Here is a 23,799-nt window from a genome sequence, read left to right on the forward strand (position 1 = left end):
AGAGATGCAAGGGGAAGCGTAGAGTAAAAGGGTGCTAACATGCAAATTTGCGTGTTAGCACCCTGTTGTTGATAGGGCGCTAGTTTTATCTCCGCTTTTTTGGCTTTTAAAGCCAAAAAAGCAGAGATAAAGCCCTTGTTGATATGCCCCCTGCTGGTCTCTTGATGTCTGTAGTGGCATCCCAGGCTCTTTTATTTCTTATGATGGCATTGTGAGTGAATCGATGTAATCGGATAATGGGGCATAGACGAGGAACTTAGTGTCAATATCGACAACACACCCAACCAGCAAACACAGCAATACCATAATAAAGAACACACACTAGACACATTGGTTGTTGGAGAAAACATTACTGCAGGTTTATTTTGCGTAAGAAATATGCCAACATGGTCAGTCAACTTATGGGCGATCCAAGGGCAGGCAGCCCCTCTGCTGCCTGCCCACCTGATGAGCCAAATTGCACCGTGGCATAAACAATCGGTGCTAACCATTTTGGGGGATTACCCCTTACATCCTGTGGACTACCAGTCCGCCCATTTACTCACGTCCCTTGAGGGGGCGGAGCATATCCAGGCAAGCCCCTGGTTGCTCAGGTTTACAACTGCCGGAAGGACTAACGGGGCACTGTCGTCCCTCCAGGGTCCTGCCGTAAGGGCTTCCTGGGGCTATTTGGCATTTGCACCCTCCTTCTGGTCCTGAAGAGGGTATCCCTATGTACTATTCAGCCTCTGGATCGCCCTGTAACTCTGCCTGCAACACAAAATAACAAGTCAACAGCCTTCCTACCATAGCCACCCTTTCAGCCAACACGCCGGGTAAGCGGTAGGGAGGTAGACGGGGTGATGGCTCAGCGCAAAAAGGATCGCCAGCTGGTTGTGGGAGGTAGATATTCCTCGGTAAACTGTCTTTTTAATAGAGTGAACTGCTTAGCAGTTATTGCCGTGTAGATCAGTGGTTGAGGAAGAGGACTGCCCTCAATGGGTATTAAGTCAACAAGTGTAATCCCATTTCTGTGCTCAGCAGACCCTTGAAAGTTAAAACTCATGGGGCCGAAATGCCACTTCACTCACAGTCGGACCAATTCAGAGTGAAAATTTCCCAAAACAAAGCTGCATACTTATTGAATTAAATTTCAGCATTTAATCTCTTTAATTATGCCAAGTAAGAAAATATTCTGTATTTTTCAACAATTGATTCAGAGGTTTGTCCTTGGGGAGCTAAGGGGGACTCCAGTCCGTCCACTTGAAACATTTACAGTAATTATGAGGCCTTCAATGTATTTCATTTGGACGACGTCCCATTTACCCTTTCCTGGGCATTTGCACTGTCTACATTTGTGAGTTGAGCTTCACAATGTCCACTTCTGAGCCATTCAACCTCGATGAGCATGAGGAGGGCTATGAGGAAGACCCTTCAGAGTACGCTTCAGAAGATGGGCCATGGAGGCCTGTGACAATCTGGTCCAACAATCAGCTAATGGGGCTTTGATGGTGGCCCCCAAGTCCTTTACACAACAGTTAAAGTGCATTGTACAGCATCAAGTCGGTGAAGAGCCCAGCCACTCCTCCTCCTCAATACCCCAGATGCCTTTAGAAAATAAACTGGCAAAGGCTAAAGCTGAGTCAAGTAAGGGGCCTCATTCCACGGCTGTGGACGGATTGTCAAAAGTGTACTTGGCTGATTGGGCTGCTAGCTCGAATTGTAGGTCATGTGGCATCATCAGGCCAGGAAGATTTTCTGGGACGACTACATTACAGAGCCCTGCAGAGGCTGAAGATACAACATCCTCATAAGGGTCTATCATATGAGAATCGGCTCAAACGTTTTTCGGACGCTACCACAGAATTGGGTTGGTGGCTGGAATATATGGAGGCCTGGAACAGTAGGGCCATATTCGGTTCACAGCCAGTGGTCATTATCCAATCAGACACCAGCAAGTGTAACAGATGAGTAAGGTGTAGCTCTTTCTCCACAGGTGGATGCTGGTCAGAGACACAGTTGTCACTCCATGTAGGAGAGTAGGATCTGCCTCTTATAGTTACCCCCACTTTTTGCTGATGTATCACTGTTTTCGACTTAGTCTGACTGGGATCCTGCTATCCAGGACCCCAGTCTAGCTGCTTTCTCCTCTAAATTTTTTGCCTGTACTTTAGGTACACTCCAGATTGGATACTGGGGTACCCTTATCAGTCCCTAGTATATGGTACACCATGTACCCAGGACATAGTTACCCCAGAGGCCTCCCACGGGCTGCAGCATGTATTGTGCCACCCCTGAGAGACCATTCAAAATAGCACCACAGGTCTGCTACTGCAGCCTGTGTAAGATGGTGCATGCACCCCTTACTAACATATAGGATATCTATATCTATTCTAATTCACTACACATGTAAACCTATCAGTCTACCCAATGGCAGGCCTTATCAATCCTGAAGGCAAGGTGCTGGGTTTTATGTGAGAGAGTGCCCCTGCATGAACCTATTTTCTGGGGTTGTCTGTGATGCAGCCAACCATATATATTTAAGTGCATTATAATCTCGCGGTAAATGCTAACTTTAAAACGGCTGCTTCGAAACATGTTGTGTTTGGTGTCAAACACATTGGAATCATACCTCCCCGCCAGTAACTGGTGGGGAGGTATGATTCCACCCTTATAAAGGGACTTATGTGAAACATCGGTACTCCCGGTACCAGCTTTCTCAACCTGGGTATCACAAAATGGATGCTGCCAGCCACAGACACAAGTCTGCCCTCCTGCTGCTGAGCCGAGCTCGAGCAGGGGAAGGCCTGGCAATAGGTTTCCTGTCACAGGGAGATGTGACCACCTCCCACACAGGCTTTAGTGTATTGGGGCAGGGTGGGTGTACTCTGAGAGTGCCAGAAAGTCTGCACTGGAGGCACATTTGGTGTCCCTGTGCATAGTCCAGCTCAAACCGGTTGCAGGATCCATTTGCTCCTGCTCTGGCACGAAACTGGACAAAGGACATGGGTGTAGCCACCCCTCTGTCCTGACCCTCCCATAGGTGGGTCCCCAGATTTTGTCCCACCCCTTTCTTGGGTATAAAGTAGGAACCCTGACTACAGGACTTAAGATTTTACCATGACTAAACTCTGCTACAGAAACCAAGTACTTCGACAACCTACACTTCACTTGAGGACTGAAGAATCTCCCTTGGAGTAAAGGAGTTACTCCCCTGCAGCAGCAGGCACCTTAACACATCTGACCGGTTTGCATCGCCCGAGCTCCTGAGGACTCCGAAGATTTCTGCAACACAGGGGGTGGGTTCCCGAGCGTCTCTGAGGTTGATCTGCTCTTTCAGCAATCCTGAGACCAGTATCCCTTGTGGGGACCATGTAACCCGAACCCCTGTGCACCGTGTACTTTTGCAACAGCATATGCTTTTTGGCAATCCCTGAGGCTGTGCTTTGGGCTACGTGTGGTCCTGACCCCGAGCAGTATATCCAATGAAGATTTCCAGCCTACACTCCATGAGTGTTCCATGGGCTGGTATTTCGTGATTCAGCTCGAGGTCCCTTCGCGATCCCCGGTCCGTTGACCTGTGGATCCCTGTGAAGGTAACTTTGACTTTCCTTGGGCTTCCCTGGTTGCTCCAGATATCCCCTAACTCTCCATTGCTTGGAGAGTCTCCAGGACCTTGCTGGTCTTCACTGTAGCTTGTTTCCTCTGCCCAAGTGGGTTGCTGTTGCCAAGGCTTGTTGGTGTTTGATCCGGACACTGATCCCCCAGCACTCGACATCCTTTGTGGGACAGCTCATCTCCGGACTTTGGTCATCGTCGACATCTCCTGGTCCCTGTAGCTGCAGAGTCAAACATCCCATCTTCACACCTGAAGCACCCGACATCGCTGGGCATTCATCTACCGAGCCCCTGGTCACCCTGAAGTGACCCAGACTGTGTCCCCTCTGCTTTCAGGTTCTTCTCATCTCGTATCCAGGCTTGGATCCCACCGGACACTTTTCACCTTCCCGGCAGCAGCACTTCTTTGCATCACGCCATTGAAAACAACGAGGGTTTCCGACACCACTTGACCCCTAAGCACCCGGCTCCTCTGAGATAGGTAACACAGGTACATCGGTACTCACAAGGGTGCTGGCCTTAGAACCTTCTATGTTCCAAAGGGTTTGCTTGAAGTCCTCTCCAAAGTGTCCTTAAACTGTAATTTTCCAACCGCGACTTTCCCATAGAGTTGTACGGAGCTTGCGTCTGTGTTCTCACACTTCACCCGTCCTCCGTGGGTCCCCTGTGTCACTACTTTGGGTGGTTCCTTGGGGTCCCAGCGATTCTACGTGTCCTAGGCACTGAGCCTAGTGAAGTCATGGTTGTTATACCACTTTCATTGTATATGGTCCGGTCTCCCCCTGGAGCCCGCTGTGTATTGTGCTATTTACTATTGTTCTATTGATTTAATATTGTGTGCTTTGTGCTCTAATCTCATAAAGAGATTAGTAGAGAGTGTTTAGTAATAAATACATATTTTTTATAATAACACTTGTGTGGTTCTCCTTTCATTTGATCACTCAGGAGGTTCTGTTCTGGTAACACAAGCTGGTTTACAATGGGGGCTGACATGCTCCCTCCACAAGTATCAAGTAATACCCAGGATAGAAAGCGACCACAATCCACAATCAATCTCCTTGGCTTTATCGCTCGCTTATCTGCCTGAAGCAAGATCCATGAAAATTGTACCAACTGCCCTTAGCCTCAAACGGCCAGTGTGGAACCCAAGAAATCAAAAGGAAATATTGGATTTCCTAGAACTCTCAATCGCTAAAGCACTGGTTGAGAAAAAAGAAGGGAAGGCCATGGTTGATATTTGGCCTTGTTTGTGTGTCTCACTTTTGGATCATTTCCCCCCCTCTATAACATCAAAAGGCTCGATCATGATAACAAAAAAATCAGGATGGTACACCAACGGGTGCTTCGCCTAAAAAGAGAACTTAATAGAGCTACAAGGGCGGCTTTCAGAAAACCAAATGGAGCATTAAAAACTTTGGAACTTCGTAAATTAAAAAAGCTCAGAAAACAATATAAAAACGAAATATGGAAAGCCAATCAATCCTATTATGAGGGAATATGGACCAAACTACATTTCTTATGTAAAACTCAAAATCCAAAATTATTCTGGGGCATAATAAACAATCTCGAAAATGGTAGCAAAAGAGGGATTAGCGCTAATATCACCTAATCTTGCTGGGTTACTTTCATTTATAATCTTTACGGTGCCCCCTCGGACCAACAGCTTGACACCAATACTGTTTGCCAGAAGACAAACCTATCAAGCAGAGAAGAAGGTAGAAAATGTGGTAATGTCCAGCATATTATCCAAGCTGAGCCACAAGTTAGGGAGTTGTGGCCTACAGAGCAAGTTAAAAAGACAATAAGCAGGATCAGATCGAATGGAGCGCCCCGCCCTAACGGAATGCCAAATTAAATTTTTTAAGCAAATCTTAAGCATTGGCCAGAGGTTTTAATGATTTTATTTAATGATGTTATTAAATCTGGATCAGTCCCTGAATCATGGCAAGGAAGCATAATTCAGCCGATATACAAAAGTGGTCCACCAGACAACCCTGCAAATTATCGGCTAATCGCACTGACAGACATGGAGGGAAAAATCTTTGCGAGCTGCCTGCTTGAGGACTTGAAAGAATGGGCCACAAGAAAAGATCTAATTCCAGCTTTCCAACCGGTTTTAGAAGGAGCGAATCAACTGGCACGAACTTGACCTTACTGACTTTACTAGACAAAAGGGCAAAATATAGAAACAAAAGTTATATATCTGCTTTGTCGATCTTAAAGCCGCTTTCGATTCTGTTCCCCGAAATCTACTTTGGGCCAAGCTTTTGGAATGGGGTATCCCAAAGCAATTGCTTGATATGATTAAACTGTTATATTCCAACACATGGGTTCAGATCAAAGTCTGAGATGGCAGAAGTACAACCCGCCGACTCGAAACTAAGACTGATCTGAAACAAGGCTGTGTACTGGCTCCGTGCCTTTTTAATCTTTTTATGGCCGACCTACCAATACATTTTAAAGAAGTTAATGCTCATTCACCTACCTTCTTGGGCAAAGACATCAAATACTTACAATACGCTGATGACACTATATTGTTAAGCCATTCAGTCATAGGCCTAAGAAGACTAGTTGATTCTTTTAATCAATATATCACCCTTAAAAGTTTGCAAGTTAATACCAAAAAGACAAAAAGACGATAGGTGGTACAAAAACAGATAAGAAAGAATGGAAGATTAACGGGTTACATATTGAAACCGTGAAATTTTATAAATACCAAGGAAGAACATTTGATGATAATATGTCCTTTAAACAGCATTTCATTCACCTCAAAGCAAAGGCAACAGCTTTGTCCTTTGCTTTTAGAAAGTTGAGGGACAAGTTGTCATGTCCAAACCATGAACATCTATTAAAGATTATGAAAGCAAAGCTGATACCATCTTTGGCTTATGGCTCAATGATTTTTCGTGGTAAAGACGCGAAAATTCTTGATGACCTACAAATAAAAGTCTTCAAATCAGTCTTTGGGATCCCTAGGTATATAGGACATGATAATGTCAGATCAGAATTTGGTCTGAAAAGGCAATCTTTTGTACGGGGTTCTGCCTTTTTAAAAATGCTATATTCTCTGTTTCGCTCAGAACAAGGTACCCTTGCAAACCAGTGCTGGCAGGAGATAACGAGGTATGAGCATGCTAGGAGTTGGAGAGCCTTTTTAAGTGAGAGTTTACATCATTTTAAGTGCCCAACCTTTGAAGAAGAAGTTAGGAGCAAAGTAGTTTTTAAACAAACAATAATTCGTTCAGCCACTTTACTATCGAGTCTTCTCGGATGAGCTCAGAAAAAAGAATCATTCCTCGTCAGTTATCAACTCATTTATTAAATTAGAACCTCAATCATACCTGATGACCCACTCAAAACCATTTTTAAGGAACAAATTTATGCGGTTTGGGAGATATCTGACAAAAGACGAAATACTTAAATGGGAAAAAAACTGGTCGACTAAAATTTGTAGGTAATGTGGCTTCCATGACGAAACATTGATACATATTGTAACTACATGCCCCCAACTTTTAGAAGAGCGGAAGACTCTGTTGAGACCCATTTTTAATGAACTAGGGGCGAGAACATGTCGACACGCCATTATTATCTGTCTCACTGGGACTACGCCCTTCCTGAGCTCTCAATTTGTAAAGTTTATTAATATTGCCGATAAAAAACTATTAACCAAAACTGATAATGATTGTTAATACAATATCATGTCGTCTAAGATTTTAATGTAAAAACTATAATTTGCCTATAAAAGTTCTGTATACAACTTTGAATTGAAGTTACAAAAGGTTTTAAATTGTTACAGTGATTGGTTAAACCAATTTAAGAGTTAAGATAAAGGGGGAGGAAGAAAGAATGGAAGGAAAATGGAAAGGGGGAGAAGGAGGGATGGAAAGGGAAAGAAAAAGTATGTTGTAGGTCTGCCAAAAAGAAAATGTATTTATTTATTTAAATTTTAATAATATTTTTTGTTAATTGTTCTCTAGCCATTAGCACAAATGCACTTTATTCATTGTTGCTCTCTATTATTACTGCTAAACTTTCCAGTATAAAGCTGTATATGTATTCTATGGGCAAAAATAATGTTTTTAACTTATTGTGTTTTATTCCTGATTGTAATGATTTTTATTATTCAACAGTAATTTAATAAATAAACATATATTTTATATAACACTTGTGTGGTTCTCCTTTCATTTGATCACTCAGGAGGTTCTGTTCTGGTAAAACAAGCTGGTTTACATTCCTTCAAGACTTAGCCTGAAGGCTGCTCTCCATAGCTACCACTAGGATTGCTTTCATAAAGGTTATCTGTGACCTAATCACCATAAGGGTCGTTTGTACTGGTGCAAGGTGTCCACTTTCATTAGTGGACAGCATATACCAGGCCAACTTCTCACAGTAACACCCCTCATCAACAAGGCTAGCTTGAATCCAGTGGCAAAGTGAGCAAGGGACCCATGTCTGGGCATACCCTTCACACTTTGAGTGAAAATGCAACTCAAAAAGATGATGGACAGAATGGTGAACCTTATCAAACATTCACCCCCAGTCACAGATCTGGGTTTAATCCATCATTATTTCCGGAGCTTCTGCAGGACCCGACGGGTCAAGCACATCCTTTGATACTGAAGGGCCAGGTGAGGCTCATGGTCCCGAAGGTTTCTGTAGCCATTTGCAGAGACCCAGAGTTTCACAACAGACTGTGTTCTAGATTCAACAGGCACGGTCCTAGTAACACCCAGAAGCGATATTCCGCATCCTGGAAAAGATGGGTGTGTTGGTGCAACAAAGTGTGGCTTCCTTGGGGGCAGACTTGCCTATGGTTGTCAACTGTTTGTCTCAGTTAGCTTTTGATGACCTTGCTTTCAGACCAGTGGACAATTTCAGATCAGCTATTTGAGGAGGCCGTGTTCCGGTGGAAGGTCAGCACCGATACTCCTAGATTGTGTGTTGGTCACTGTTCAAAAGCATAGGAGGATTGCACCGGGGATTTTATCCAAAACTCAAGTTACTTGGTACTCCTCAGAAACCTTATAGACCAATTGATGTCAGCTCTAGCCAGATGGGTAACATGGCTTTTGTCAAAAGCTGGTATTGATGTCACCAAACTTGGATTGCATTCAGCGTGAGGTGCCATGGTCACAAAAGCTTATATGTTAGGTACTCGGTTCGAAGACATGAAGACCACTGATTGGTCTTCTGATTCAACTTTTTAAATGTTTTATTGTAAACATATTGTTTCTGGTGTTGTAGGTGAGCTTTGAGCAAGCTTAATCTGAGCCTTCAGTCCTGATATAGAATACAAAATAATTCTAGCTATCACTTCAAGAATTTGCAATTCTATTAAGGACATGGATGCGAAGATTATCTCACCCATTGCTTATGGTCAATATTGTAAATGCCATATTCACATCTGCATTTTTTCGATGGATGTCTCTGTTGAATGCCCTTTATTTCATGTGGTGAAATAGAGAGGAGGAACCCTATGATGAAGCATGCCCCCTTATGGTGGGTGAGGGGTTTTGTTCTAAAAAGAAAACTGCTTCTCACTTGTCAGAAACATTGACTATCAGCGGAACTTGTTGATTCTAGTTTTTCAGACCCGGATATATTAGTGTGTGTATAAGATTATTTCTTCGGAAGTGTGTACCGGCCGGTCTTTAAAATCTCCCTTTTTGTGCTGTGAAATAGAAACAGACATAGGTCACTTCTGATGTTTCTATTTCAGTAAACGAACAGAAGGAAATCTTAATATGTAGACATGCTTGCAAAGACGCCTGAAGCTCCAAGTGTCTAGAAGATAGGACCAAACAGAATCGACATGAGATCTGGAGATTACATTTGTTTTCAGACAGAAACACAGTTGTCGTCAGGGAAAGTAAGCAGAGGCAGGATGGAGCCCTGAGACAAGTGTTTTGGGACATAGTTGGTTATATATTCAATTTGCCTGAAGTATTGAGGATTTGTCAAGAATGAGGCAGCAAGATGGTGTCTGTCTGGTTTCATGGTGATTGGTGTACTGGAATATGACATATGTGGGTTTAATATGGGAGGTGTAATGTTTAGTTTTAAACTGTTTTGATTGGTTGCTATCATGGTATATCAAAAGAAAGAGAACAATAATCCTTGCTTCTGTGTCCTTAATAGAATTGAAAATCCTTGATAACTAAAACAAATCTATATTTCTCAGCAGCCTTGATGGAACACAGGGGCATCTCAAACCTGATTTGACTTGCACAGAGCTACAGAGGAGTGAAAGTTGATCAACAAATCACCTTTTAGTCTCCCACACAAGCCTCTGTCAACCTTAACACCCCAAATAATGGCAATTTTCAAACCTCAACGCGATAGCGCTCACGGATACCAGTGCGTAAGGCCAGCAGGGCCCCGGGCAGGTAGGGCAGGCAGCAGCATTCTCCAAAGTCCGAAGCCACCCTGCAGGCCAAGATGCAGGGGCAGAAAGTACCACAGAGGCCTGAAACAGAGACAAAACAGATGTCAAAGCCTTGACAAATTACACAAGTCCCAGAACAAAATAAACAGTGAGCCACACAAACTGAAACCAGCTGATAATCCCCAATCCCTGCTTTGCAGGGAGAATATCCACTGGCAACTCCACAAAGCAGTCAGAGTGTGAAGAATCCCAATGGGGTTTGGGAGCAGTGGGTGAATTTGGGCTCTACCCCCGTGCTTTTCGGGCAGGTGGTGTGGTCCAGTGACTATGGAGCATGTCATTGGTGGGAAGTCAGAGAGGTGGGGCCAGGGACTTCAAAGGCGAGGGCAGTTAAGACTGACCCCTCCTTGGTTCTATTGAAGTAGGGAGTTGTAGGTTTTCTGTTAGGGGCGTTTAGTAGTTAGGGGCGTAGTATTTCAGAGGGTTAATTGGACAACAAATTGTTTTTGCAGCTGATGCCACCGGCTCAAATGGCTCAAACGGCGTATACAGACAGCGACTGGTCCTTGATTTATAAGCTTTTTCAGGGGTGTCCCACCCAGGGAGGGTTGGTTGCAGTGAACGAGGGCATGGAGGAGCAATAGGCCTGTTGGGCTTACAATAAAGCAATCTGCAATCAGGAGTTCTGTTTGGACATGAATGCTCCACATGCAGTGGGACGCAGACAGTTGTGTAGTGCAGCCCGCAAGCAGGGGTCACTTGGAGATGCAAGGAAGTCAAGAGGGCAACTTGCAGGGGAAGGGGCCGAAGAGGGCAGTGCACCTTAGAAAAAGGCTCGTAAGCCAGTTAAGTAGGACAGACAGCATCATTGGGCCTCAGTGTGTGGGGAGACTAGAGTGAGTGCACTGTTAATTCAAGGTTTTGAGTATGGTTTCAAGCTAGGATATGACGGCTCAAGGGAATGGTGATGGGTGGAGAATCTGCGTTCGATGAAGGAGTCAGAATTAACAGAGCAGGTACAAGAAGGGAAGATGAAAGGTCCTTTTTTGGACTGGCCTTTCAAGAATTTGATGATTCACCCCTTGGGGTGGTGCCTACGAATGAGCAGGGGGAATTCAGATGAGTACAACATTTATCTTGGCCAGAGGGGCAATCCATAAAAGACTACATTCCTGAGGATTTGAGCAGGGTGCACTATCCTATTGTGGATACGCCTATTGGAGTGATAAACCAATTTGGATCAGGAGCACTAACAGCTACATGCAATATTAAGTCTGCATTCAGACTATTGCCAGTGCATCCTGCAGGATCTGTGTACTTGGTTGTTCAATTTGGAGGTTACATTTTTGAGGAGAAGGCGTTGCCCATTGGATGCCTTATTTCCTGTGCCTTGTTTGAGGATTTTAACATATTTCTGCAGAGCTTGTTTATATTTGTTACAGAGGTGCACTGCAGGACCCATTATTTGGGCGATTTGTTTATCATCAGCCCCACATTGTCAGCCCAGAGTGCAAATTTGTTGGGCAGGTGTGTGGCGTTTATGCAGGATCTTGGGGTGCCTTTGGCCCCAGGTACGATGGTAGAGCCAACTGAGATGATGACCTTCAGGGAGTGCAGCTGGGTTCTGCCAAAAAGGCTTTTCTGCTGGCCTTTTTTTGGACAGGATGACAAGATGTAATTATTTAGCTAAAACAAACTTCAGTGATATATGCACACTTTTTTTCCTGCAAATTTGCCACAGTAAACACATCTGCAACTTAACAAACTATTCCACATACATTCGGAAAATATTAGGCAAACAAAGTTTGATAGCTCAATACATTGCAGTGTACAGGTAGAGTGAAACCACCTGGTCACTCTAAAGTTAAAGGGACTTGTTAAACACTCGGTCCTTTTAAGCTCCACCTATGATGATCTTGTGATTGTTGAAGTGTCTTTGGAGGAGTCACGCTGATCCTAGTTTAAGCAGCAGATAGATTGTCAAGAACGGTCCCAGTGACTGTCAAAGAAGAGGTTAGATGTTGGCTACTTACACACATTCATGTCTGCGCAGCAGTCACAGAGGTCAGTGCCCCAGTTGGTCTGGCTGGACACTGAGTAACTGGTGACGGTGATCTGGGGCTGAGAAATGATGGACTCCTGGTACGCCATGATTCACCTGTGGGAAGAGAGGAGAGGGTGGGTGATGCTAGCACTGATTGGCTTAGAAGGATTCCAGATGTCAGGAGAAGAGGCACCATCCAGGGGCTCCCGAGAGACACCCAGGAGAGGAAGCTTCACCAAAGGGTTCCCAAGAGACACAGAGAAGAGGAGGATTCGCCCAAGGGTTCCAGAGAGGCACCCAGGAGATGAGGCACCACCTAAGGACTCCAGAGAGACAATAAGGAGAGGAGGCCCCACCCAAGGGCATACGAGAGACATCCAGGAGAGGTAATCCCACTCAAGAGATCATGAGAGACACCCAGGAGAGAAGGCTCCATCCAAGGGCTTTGGAGAGACACTCAGGAGAGGAGGCTTCACCCAAGGGGTCCAGAGATACTTAGGAGAGGAGACTCCTAACGGCCTCTGAGAGACACCCAGGAGAGGAGTATCCACCGAAGGGCTTTGGATAGACCCTCAGGAGAGGAGGCTCCACCCAAGGGCTCCTGAGAGACACTCAGGAGAGGAGGCTCCACACCACAAGGGCTTCAGAGAGGCACTCAGTAGAGGAGGCTCCACCCAATGGCTCCAGAGAAACTCGGGTGTGGAGGCTGTACACAAGAGCTCTAGAGAGACACTCAGGAAAAAAGTCTCCACCCAAAGTCTCCAAAGAGACACTCAGGAGAAGAAGCTTCACCCAAGGGGCCCCAAGAGACACTTAGGAGAAAAATCTCCAACGAAGGGATCCAGAAAGACACCCATGAGGGGAGGCTCCACTCAAGTGCTCCCATGAGATACTCAGGAGAGGAGGCTCCACCTGAGGACTCCAGAGAAACACTCAAAAGAGGAGGCTCCACCCAAGTGTTCCAGAGAGACACTCGCAGAGGAGGTTCCACCCAAAGGCTCAGAAGAGACACTCAGGAGAAGAGGCTCCACCCAAAAGCTCAGGAGAGACACTCAGGAGAGGAGGCTCCACCCAAGGGCTACGGAGAGACACTCGGGAGAGGAGGCTCCACCCAAAGGCTCAGGAGAGACACTCAGGAGTGGAGACTCCACCGAAGTGTTCAAGAGAGACACTCGAGAGAGGAGGCTCCACCCAAGGGCATCAGAGAAACACTCAGGAGTGAAGGCTTTACTCAAGGGCTCCATAGAGACGCTCAGCGGGGAGGCTCCACCCAAGAGCTCCAAAGAGACACTGGGCAGTGGAGGCTCCACCCAAGGGCTTCAGAGAGACACTCGGGAGAGGAGGCTCCAACCAAGAGCTCCAGAGAGACACTCAGGAGAGGAGATCCCAGCCAAGGGCTTCAGAGAGACACTCTGGAGTGGAGGCTCCACCCAAGGGTTTCAGAGACACTCAAGAGTGGAGGCTCCACCCAAGGGATCCAGAGAGACACTCAGGAGTGGAGGCTCCACCCAAGGGCTCCAGAGAGACACTCAGGAGTGGAGGCTCCACCCAGGAGCCACAGAGAGACACTCAGGAGTGGCGGCTTTACTCTAAGGCTCCAGAGAGACACTCGGGAGAGGAGATCCCAGCCAAGGGCTTCAGAGAGACACTCTGGAGTGGAGGCTCCACCCAAGGGTTTCAGAGACACTCAAGAGTGGAGGCTCCATCCAAGGGATCCAGAGAGACACTCAGGAGTGAAGGCTCCACCCAAGGGCTCCAGAGAGACACTCAGGAGTGGAGGCTCCACCCAGGAGCCACAGAGAGACACTCAGGAGTGGCGGCTTTACTCTAAGGCTCCAGAGAGACACGCATGAGAGGAGGCTTTACTCAAAGGCTCCAGAGAGACACTTAGGAGAGGAGGCTCCACCCAAGAGCTCCAAAGAGACACTCGGGCAAGGAGGCTCCAACCAAGAGCTCCAGAGAGACACTCAGGAGAGGAAGCTTTACTCAAGGGCTCCAGAGAGACACTCGGGAGAGGAGATCCCAGCCAAGGGCTTCAGAGAGACACCCAGGAGAGGAGGCTCCACCCAAGGGCTACAGAGAGACACTCTGGAGTGGAGGCTCCACCCAAGGGTTTCAGAGACACTCAAGAGTGGAGGCTCCACCCAAGGGATCCAGAGAGACACTCAGGAGTGGAGGCTCCACCCAAGGGCTCCAGAGAGACACTCAGGAGTGGAGGCTCCACCCAGGAGCCACAGAGAGACACTCAGGAGTGGCGGCTTTACTCTAAGGCTCCAGAGAGACACGCATGAGAGGAGGCTTTACTCAAAGGCTCCAGAGAGACACTTAGGAGAGGAGGCTCCACCCAAGAGCTCCAAAGAGACACTCGGGCAAGGAGGCTCCAACCAAGAGCTCCAGAGAGACACTCAGGAGAGGAAGCTTTACTCAAGGGCTCCAGAGAGACACTCGGGAGAGGAGATCCCAGCCAAGGGCTTCAGAGAGACACTCAGGAGTGGAGGCTCCACCCAAGGGCTTCAGAGAGACACACTAGAGTGGAGGCTCCACCCAATGGCTTTAGAGAGACATTCGGGAGAGGAGGCTCCACCCAAGAGCTCCAGATAGACAATCAGGAGAGACGGCTCCACCCAAGGGCTTCGGCGAGACACTAGGGAGAGGAGGCTCCACCCAAGAACTCCTGAGAGACACTCGGGAGTGTAGGATCCACCCAAGGGCTTCAGAGAGACACTCAGGAGAGGAGGTTCCACCCAAGTGTTCCAGAGAGACACCCAAGAGAGGAGGCTCCACCCAAGGGCTTTAGAGAGACACTCGGGAGTGGAGGCTCCACCCAAGAGCTCCAGAGAGACACTCGGGAGTGGAGGTTCCACCCAAGGGCTTCAAAGAGACATTCAGGAGAGGAGGCTCCACCCAAGGGCTTCAGAGAAACACTCAGGAGCGAAGGCTTTCCTCAAGGGCTCCAGAGAGACACTCGGGCGAGGAGGCTCCACCCAAGAGCTCCAAATAGACACTCGGGAGTGGAGGTTCCACCCAAGGGCTTCAGAGAGACACTCGGGAGAGGAGGCTTCAACCAATTGTTTCAGAGAGACACTCGCAAGAAGAGGCTCCAGCCAAGGACTTCAGAGAGACACTCTGGAGAGGAGGCTCCACCCAAGGACTCCAGAGAGACATTCGAAAGAGGGGTCTCCACCCAAGAGCTTCAGAGAGACACTCGGGAGTGGAGGCTCCACCCAGGAGCTCCAGAGAGACACTCAGGAGTGGAGGCTCCACCCATGTGTTCCAGAGACACACTCAGGAGAGGAGGCTCCACCCAAGGGCTTCAGAGAGACAATCAGGACAGGAGGCTCCATCCAAGAGCTCCAGAGAGACACTCTGGAGTGGAGGCTCCACCCAAGGTCTTCAGAGAGACATACGGGAGAGGAGGCTCCACCCAAGGGATTCAGAGAAACACTTAGGAGTGAGGGCTTTACTCAAGGGCTGCAGAGAGACACTCGGAAGAGGAGGCTCCACCCATGAGCTCCAAAGAGACACTCTGGAGTGGAGGCTCCAGCCAAGGCTTTCAGAGAGACACTCGGTAGAGGAGGCTCCACCCAAGTGTTACAGAGAGACACTTGCAGTAAGCAGTTCCAGCCAAGGACTTCAGAGAGACACTCGGTAGAGGAGAGTCCACCCAAGAGCTTCAGAGAGACACTCAGGAGAGGAGGTTTTACTCAAGAGCTCCAGAGGGACACTCAGGAGTGGAGGCTCCACCCAAGGGCTTCAGAGAGATTCTCAGCAGTGGAGGCTCCACTCAAGGGCTCCAGAGAGACACTGAGGAGCGGAGGCTCCACCCAGGAGCTCCAGAGAGACACTTGGGAGAGGACACTACTCAAGGGCTCCAGAGAGACACTCAGGAGTGGAGGCTCCACCCAGGAGCTCCAGAGATACACTCAGGAGTGGAGGCGTTACTCTAGGGCTCCAGAGAGACACACAGGAGAGGAGGCTTTACTCAAGGGCTCCAGAGAGACACTCGGGAGAGGCGGCTCCAGCCAAGGGATTCAGAGAGACACCAGGAGTGGAGACTCCACCCAAGGGCTTCAGAGAGACACTCTGGAGTGGAGGCTCCACCCAGGGGCTTTAGAGAGACATTCGGGAGAGGAGGCTCCACCGAAGGGCTTCGGAGAGACACTCGGGAGAGGAGGCTCCACTCAAGAGCTCCAGAGAGACCCTCGGGAGAGGAGACTCCACCCAAGGGCTTCAGAGAGACACTCGGGAGTGGAGGCTGCACCCAAGGGCTTCAAAGAGACACTCAGTAGTTGAGGCTCCACCCAAGTGTTCCAGAGAGACACTCGGGAGGGGAGGCTCCACCCAAGGGTTTCAGAGAGACACTCAGGAGTGGAGGCTCCACCCAAGGGCTTCAGAGAGACACTCAGGAGAGGAGGCTTTACTCAAGGGCTCCAGAGAGACACTCGGGAGAGGATGCTCCTGCCAAGGTCTTCAGAGAGGCATTCAGGAATAGAGGGTCCACCCAAGGACTTCATAGAGACACTCAGGAGTGGAGGCTCCACCCATGGGCTTCAGAGAGACATTCGGGAGAGGAGGCTCCACCCAAGAGCTCCAGAGAGACACTCAGGAGAGGAGCCTCCGCCCAAGGGCTTCCGAGAGACACTCAGGAGAGGAGGCTCCACCCAAGACCTCCAGAGAGACACTCAGTGGAGGCTCCACCCAAGGGCTCCAGAGAGACTCTCGGGAGAGGAGGCTCCACCCAAGTGTTCCAGAGAGACACTCAAGAGAGGATGCTCCACCCAAGGGCTTCAGAGAGACACTCGGGAGTGGAGACTGCACCCAAGGGCTTCAGAGAGACACTCAGGAGTTGAGTTCCACCCAAGTGTTCCAGAGAGACAATCAAGAGAGGAGGCCCCACCCAAGGGTTTCAGAGAGACACTCTGGAGTGGAGGCTCCACACAAGGGCTTCAGAGAGACCCTCAGGAGAGGAAGCTTTACTCAAGGGCTCCAGAGAGACACTCGGGAGAGGAGATCCCAGCCAAGGGCTTCAGAGAGACACTCAGGAGTGGAGGCTCCACCCAAGGGCTTCAGAGAGACACACTAGAGTGGAGGCTCCACCCAATGGCTTTAGAGAGACATTCGGGAGAGGAGGCTCCACCCAAGAGCTCCAGATAGACAATCAGGAGAGACGGCTCCACCCAAGGGCTTCGGCGAGACACTAGGGAGAGGAGGCTCCACCCAAGAACTCCTGAGAGACACTCGGGAGTGTAGGATCCACCCAAGGGCTTCAGAGAGACACTCAGGAGAGGAGGTTCCACCCAAGTGTTCCAGAGAGACACCCAAGAGAGGAGGCTCCACCCAAGGGCTTTAGAGAGACACTCGGGAGTGGAGGCTCCACCCAAGAGCTCCAGAGAGACACTCGGGAGTGGAGGTTCCACCCAAGGGCTTCAAAGAGACATTCAGGAGAGGAGGCTCCACCCAAGGGCTTCAGAGAAACACTCAGGAGCGAAGGCTTTCCTCAAGGGCTCCAGAGAGACACTCGGGCGAGGAGGCTCCACCCAAGAGCTCCAAATAGACACTCGGGAGTGGAGGTTCCACCCAAGGGCTTCAGAGAGACACTCGGGAGAGGAGGCTCCAACCAATTGTTTCAGAGAGACACTCGCAAGAAGAGGCTCCAGCCAAGGACTTCAGAGAGACACTCTGGAGAGGAGGCTCCACCCAAGGACTCCAGAGAGACATTCGAAAGAGGGGTCTCCACCCAAGAGCTTCGGAGAGACACTCGGGAGTGGAGGCTCCACCCAGGAGCTCCAGAGAGACACTCAGGAGTGGAGGCTCCACCCAGGTGTTCCAGAGACACACTCAGGAGAGGAGGCTCCACCCAAGGGCTTCAGAGAGACAATCAGGAGAGGAGGCTCCATCCAAGAGCTCCAGAGAGACACTCTGGAGTGGAGGCTCCACCCAAGGTCTTCAGAGAGACATACGGGAGAGGAGGCTCCACCCAAGGGATTCAGAGAAACACTTAGGAGTGAGGGCTTTACTCAAGGGCTGCAGAGAGACACTCGGAAGAGGAGGCTCCACCCATGAGCTCCAAAGAGACACTCTGGAGTGGAGGCTCCAGCCAAGGCTTTCAGAGAGACACTCGGTAGAGGAGGCTCCACCCAAGTGTTACAGAGAGACACTTGCAAGAAGCAGTTCCAGCCAAGGACTTCAGAGAGACACTCGGTAGAGGAGGGTCCACCCAAGAGCTTCAGAGAGACACTCAGGAGAGGAGGTTTTACTCAAGAGCTCCAGAGGGACACTCAGAAGTGGAGGCTCCACCCAAGGGCTTCAGAGAGATTCTCAGCAGTGGAGGCTCCACTCAAGGGCTCCAGAGAGACACTGAGGAGCGGAGGCTCCACCCAGGAGCTCCAGAGAGACACTTGGGAGAGGACACTACTCAAGGGCTCCAGAGAGACACTCAGGAGTGGAGGCTCCACCCAGGAGCTCCAGAGATACACTCAGGAGTGGAGGCGTTACTCTAGGGCTCCAGAGAGACACACAGGAGAGGAGGCTTTACTCAAGGGCTCCAGAGAGACACTCGGGAGAGGCGGCTCCAGCCAAGGGATTCAGAGAGACACCAGGAGTGGAGACTCCACCCAAGGGCTTCAGAGAGACACTCTGGAGTGGAGGCTCCACCCAGGGGCTTTAGAGAGACATTCGGGAGAGGAGGCTCCACCGAAGGGCTTCGGAGAGACACTCGGGAGAGGAGGCTCCACCCAAGAGCTCCAGAGAGACCCTCGGGAGAGGAGACTCCACCCAAGGGCTTCAGAGAGACACTCGGGAGTGGAGGCTGCACCCAAGGGCTTCAAAGAGACACTCAGTAGTTGAGGCTCCACCCAAGTGTTCCAGAGAGACACTCGGGAGGGGAGGCTCCACCCAAGGGTTTCAGAGAGACACTCAGGAGTGGAGGCTCCACCCAAGGGCTTCAGAGAGACACTCAGGAGAGGAGGCTTTACTCAAGGGCTCCAGAGAGACACTCGGGAGAGGATGCTCCTGCCAAGGTCTTCAGAGAGGCATTCAGGAATAGAGGGTCCACCCAAGGACTTCATAGAGACACTCAGGAGTGGAGGCTCCACCCATGGGCTTCAGAGAGACATTCGGGAGAGGAGGCTCCACCCAAGAGCTCCAGAGAGACACTCGGGAGAGGAGCCTCCGCCCAAGGGCTTCCGAGAGACACTCAGGAGAGGAGGCTCCACCCAAGACCTCCAGAGAGACACTCTGGAGTGGAGGCTCCACCCAAGGGCTCCAGAGAGACTCTCGGGAGAGGAGGCTCCACCCAAGTGTTCCAGAGAGACACTCAAGAGAGGATGCTCCACCCAAGGGCTTCAGAGAGACACTCGGGAGTGGAGACTGCACCCAAGGGCTTCAGAGAGACACTCAGGAGTTGAGTTCCACCCAAGTGTTCCAGAGAGACAATCAAGAGAGGAGGCCCCACCCAAGGGTTTCAGAGAGACACTCTGGAGTGGAGGCTCCACACAAGGGCTTCAGAGAGACACTCAGGAGAGGAGGCTCCACCCAAGGGCTTCAGAGAGACACTCAGGAGAGGGGGCTCCGGTCAAGGGCTTTAGAGAGACACTAAGGAGAGGAGGCTCTACCCAAGGGCTTCAGAGAGACACTCGGGAGTGGAGGCTCTACCCAAGGGCTTCAGAAAGACACTCGGGAGAGGAGGCTCCACCCAAATGTTCCAGAGAGACACTCGCAAGAAGAGGCTCCAGCCAAGGACTTCAGGGAGACACTCGGGAGATGAGGCTCCACCCAAGGGTTTCAGAGAGACACTCTGGAGTGGAGGCTCCACACAAGGGCTTCAGAGAGACACTCAGGAGAGGAGGCTCCACCCAAGGGCTTCAGAGAGACAATCAGGAGAGGAGGCTCCATCCAAGAGCTCCAGAGAGACACTCTGGAGTGGAGGCTCCACCCAAGGTCTTCAGAGAGACATACGGGAGAGGAGGCTCCACCCAAGGGATTCAGAGAAACACTTAGGAGTGAGGGCTTTACTCAAGGGCTGCAGAGAGACACTCGGAAGAGGAGGCTCCACCCATGAGCTCCAAAGAGACACTCTGGAGTGGAGGCTCCAGCCAAGGCTTTCAGAGAGACACTCGGTAGAGGAGGCTCCACCCAAGTGTTACAGAGAGACACTTGCAATAAGCAGTTCCAGCCAAGGACTTCAGAGAGACACTCGGTAGAGGAGGGTCCACCCAAGAGCTTCAGAGAGACACTCAGGAGAGGAGGTTTTACTCAAGAGCTCCAGAGGGACACTCAGGAGTGGAGGCTCCACCCAAGGGCTTCAGAGAGATTCTCAGCAGTGGAGGCTCCACTCAAGGGCTCCAGAGAGACACTGAGGAGCGGAGGCTCCACCCAGGAGCTCCAGAGAGACACTTGGGAGAGGACACTACTCAAGGGCTCCAGAGAGACACTCAGGAGTGGAGGCTCCACCCAGGAGCTCCAGCGATACACTCAGGAGTGGAGGCGTTACTCTAGGGCTCCAGAGAGACACACAGGAGAGGAGGCTTTACTCAAGGGCTCCAGAGAGACACTCGGGAGAGGCGGCTCCAGCCAAGGGATTCAGAGAGACACCAGGAGTGGAGACTCCACCCAAGGGCTTCAGAGAGACACTCTGGAGTGGAGGCTCCACCCAGGGGCTTTAGAGAGACATTCGGGAGAGGAGGCTCCACCGAAGGGCTTCGGAGAGACACTCGGGAGAGGAGGCTCCACCCAAGAGCTCCAGAGAGACCCTCGGGAGAGGAGACTCCACCCAAGGGCTTCAGAGAGACACTCGGGAGTGGAGGCTGCACCCAAGGGCTTCAAAGAGACACTCAGTAGTTGAGGCTCCACCCAAGTGTTCCAGAGAGACACTCGGGAGGGGAGGCTCCACCCAAGGGTTTCAGAGAGACACTCAGGAGTGGAGGCTCCACCCAAGGGCTTCAGAGAGACACTCAGGAGAGGAGGCTTTACTCAAGGGCTCCAGAGAGACACTCGGGAGAGGATGCTCCTGCCAAGGTCTTCAGAGAGGCATTCAGGAATAGAGGGTCCACCCAAGGACTTCATAGAGACACTCAGGAGTGGAGGCTCCACCCATGGGCTTCAGAGAGACATTCGGGAGAGGAGGCTCCACCCAAGAGCTCCAGAGAGACACTCAGGAGAGGAGCCTCCGCCCAAGGGCTTCCGAGAGACACTCAGGAGAGGAGGCTCCACCCAAGACCTCCAGAGAGACACTCAGTGGAGGCTCCACCCAAGGGCTCCAGAGAGACTCTCGGGAGAGGAGGCTCCACCCAAGTGTTCCAGAGAGACACTCAAGAGAGGATGCTCCACCCAAGGGCTTCAGAGAGACACTCGGGAGTGGAGACTGCACCCAAGGGCTTCAGAGAGACACTCAGGAGTTGAGTTCCACCCAAGTGTTCCAGAGAGACAATCAAGAGAGGAGGCCCCACCCAAGGGTTTCAGAGAGACACTCTGGAGTGGAGGCTCCACACAAGGGCTTCAGAGAAACACTCAGGAGAGGAAGCTTTACTCAAGGGCTCCAGAGAGACACTCGGCAGAGGAGATCCCAGCCAAGGGCTTCAGAGAGACACTCAGGAGTGGAGGCTCCACCCAAGGGCTTCAGAGAGACACACTAGAGTGGAGGCTCCACCCAATGGCTTTAGAGAGTCATTCGGGAGAGGAGGCTCCACCCAAGAGCTCCAGATAGACAATCAGGAGAGACGGCTCCACCCAAGGGCTTCGGCGAGACACTAGGGAGAGGAGGCTCCACCCAAGAACTCCTGAGAGACACTCGGGAGTGTAGGATCCACCCAAGGGCTTCAGAGAGACACTCAGGAGAGGAGGTTCCACCCAAGTGTTCCAGAGAGACACCCAAGAGAGGAGGCTCCACCCAAGGGCTTTAGAGAGACACTCGGGAGTGGAGGCTCCACCCAAGAGCTCCAGAGAGACACTCGGGAGTGGAGGTTCCACCCAAGGGCTTCAAAGAGACATTCAGGAGAGGAGGCTCCACCCAAGGGCTTCAGAGAAACACTCAGGAGCGAAGGCTTTCCTCAAGGGCTCCAGAGAGACACTCGGGCGAGGAGGCTCCACCCAAGAGCTCCAAATAGACACTCGGGAGTGGAGGTTCCACCCAAGGGCTTCAGAGAGACACTCGGGAGAGGAGGCTCCAACCAATTGTTTCAGAGAGACACTCGCAAGAAGAGGCTCCAGCCAAGGACTTCAGAGAGACACTCTGGAGAGGAGGCTCCACCCAAGGACTCCAGAGAGACATTCGAAAGAGGGGTCTCCACCCAAGAGCTTCGGAGAGACACTCGGGAGTGGAGGCTCCACCCAGGAGCTCCAGAGAGACACTCAGGAGTGGAGGCTCCACCCAGGTGTTCCAGAGACACACTCAGGAGAGGAGGCTCCACCCAAGGGCTTCAGAGAGACAATCAGGAGAGGAGGCTCCATCCAAGAGCTCCAGAGAGACACTCTGGAGTGGAGGCTCCACCCAAGGTCTTCAGAGAGACATACAGGAGAGGAGGCTCCACCCAAGGGATTCAGAGAAACACTTAGGAGTGAGGGCTTTACTCAAGGGCTGCAGAGAGACACTCGGAAGAGGAGGCTCCACCCATGAGCTCCAAAGAGACACTCTGGAGTGGAGGCTCCAGCCAAGGCTTTCAGAGAGACACTCGGTAGAGGAGGCTCCACCCAAGTGTTACAGAGAGACACTTGCAAGAAGCAGTTCCAGCCAAGGACTTCAGAGAGACACTCGGTAGAGGAGGGTCCACCCAAGAGCTTCAGAGAGACACTCAGGAGAGGAGGTTTTACTCAAGAGCTCCAGAGGGACACTCAGGAGTGGAGGCTCCACCCAAGGGCTTCAGAGAGATTCTCAGCAGTGGAGGCTCCACTCAAGGGCTCCAGAGAGACACTGAGGAGCGGAGGCTCCACCCAGGAGCTCCAGAGAGACACTTGGGAGAGGACACTACTCAAGGGCTCCAGAGAGACACTCAGGAGTGGAGGCTCCACCCAGGAGCTCCAGAGATACACTCAGGAGTGGAGGCGTTACTCTAGGGCTCCAGAGAGACACACAGGAGAGGAGGCTTTACTCAAGGGCTCCAGAGAGACACTCGGGAGAGGCGGCTCCAGCCAAGGGATTCAGAGAGACACCAGGAGTGGAGACTCCACCCAAGGGCTTCAGAGAGACACTCTGGAGTGGAGGCTCCACCCAGGGGCTTTAGAGAGACATTCGGGAGAGGAGGCTCCACCGAAGGGCTTCGGAGAGACACTCGGGAGAGGGGGCTCCACCCAAGAGCTCCAGAGAGACCCTCGGGAGAGGAGACTCCACCCAAGGGCTTCAGAGAGACACTCGGGAGTGGAGGCTGCACCTAAGGGCTTCAAAGAGACACTCAGTAGTTGAGGCTCTACCCAAGTGTTCCAGAGAGACACTCGGGAGGGGAGGCTCCACCCAAGGGTTTCAGAGAGACACTCAGGAGTGGAGGCTCCACCCAAGGGCTTCAGAGAGACACTCAGGAGAGGAGGCTTTACTCAAGGGCTCCAGAGAGACACTCGGGAGAGGATGCTCCTGCCAAGGTCTTCAGAGAGGCATTCAGGAATAGAGGGTCCACCCAAGGACTTCATAGAGACACTCAGGAGTGGAGGCTCCACCCATGGGCTTCAGAGAGACATTCGGGAGAGGAGGCTCCACCCAAGAGCTCCAGAGAGACACTCGGGAGAGGAGCCTCCGCCCAAGGGCTTCCGAGAGACACTCAGGAGAGGAGGCTCCACCCAAGACCTC

At 50.8% G+C, this 23,799-nt stretch overlaps 1 protein-coding gene across 1 annotated transcript in view; it reads right to left on the reverse strand.

The window, feature by feature from the left end:
* The window catches only part of LOC146808788 (cornifelin homolog), an 89,951-nt gene that overhangs the window by 7,919 nt on the left and 58,233 nt on the right, over positions 1 to 23,799 (reverse strand). The window contains exons 2-3 of the mRNA XM_085615598.1: positions 12,016 to 12,140; positions 9,927 to 10,063 (exon numbers count right to left, since the gene is read on the reverse strand). Of these exons, the coding sequence (XP_085471724.1) occupies positions 9,927 to 10,063; positions 12,016 to 12,133 (255 nt within the window). The 5' untranslated portion in view covers positions 12,134 to 12,140. The remainder of the gene's footprint in view (positions 1 to 9,926; positions 10,064 to 12,015; positions 12,141 to 23,799) is intronic.

Source organism: Triturus cristatus, chromosome 7 (genome assembly GCF_964204655.1).
Source record: "Triturus cristatus chromosome 7, aTriCri1.1, whole genome shotgun sequence".
In the NCBI taxonomy this organism is placed as follows: domain Eukaryota; kingdom Metazoa; phylum Chordata; class Amphibia; order Caudata; family Salamandridae; genus Triturus; species Triturus cristatus.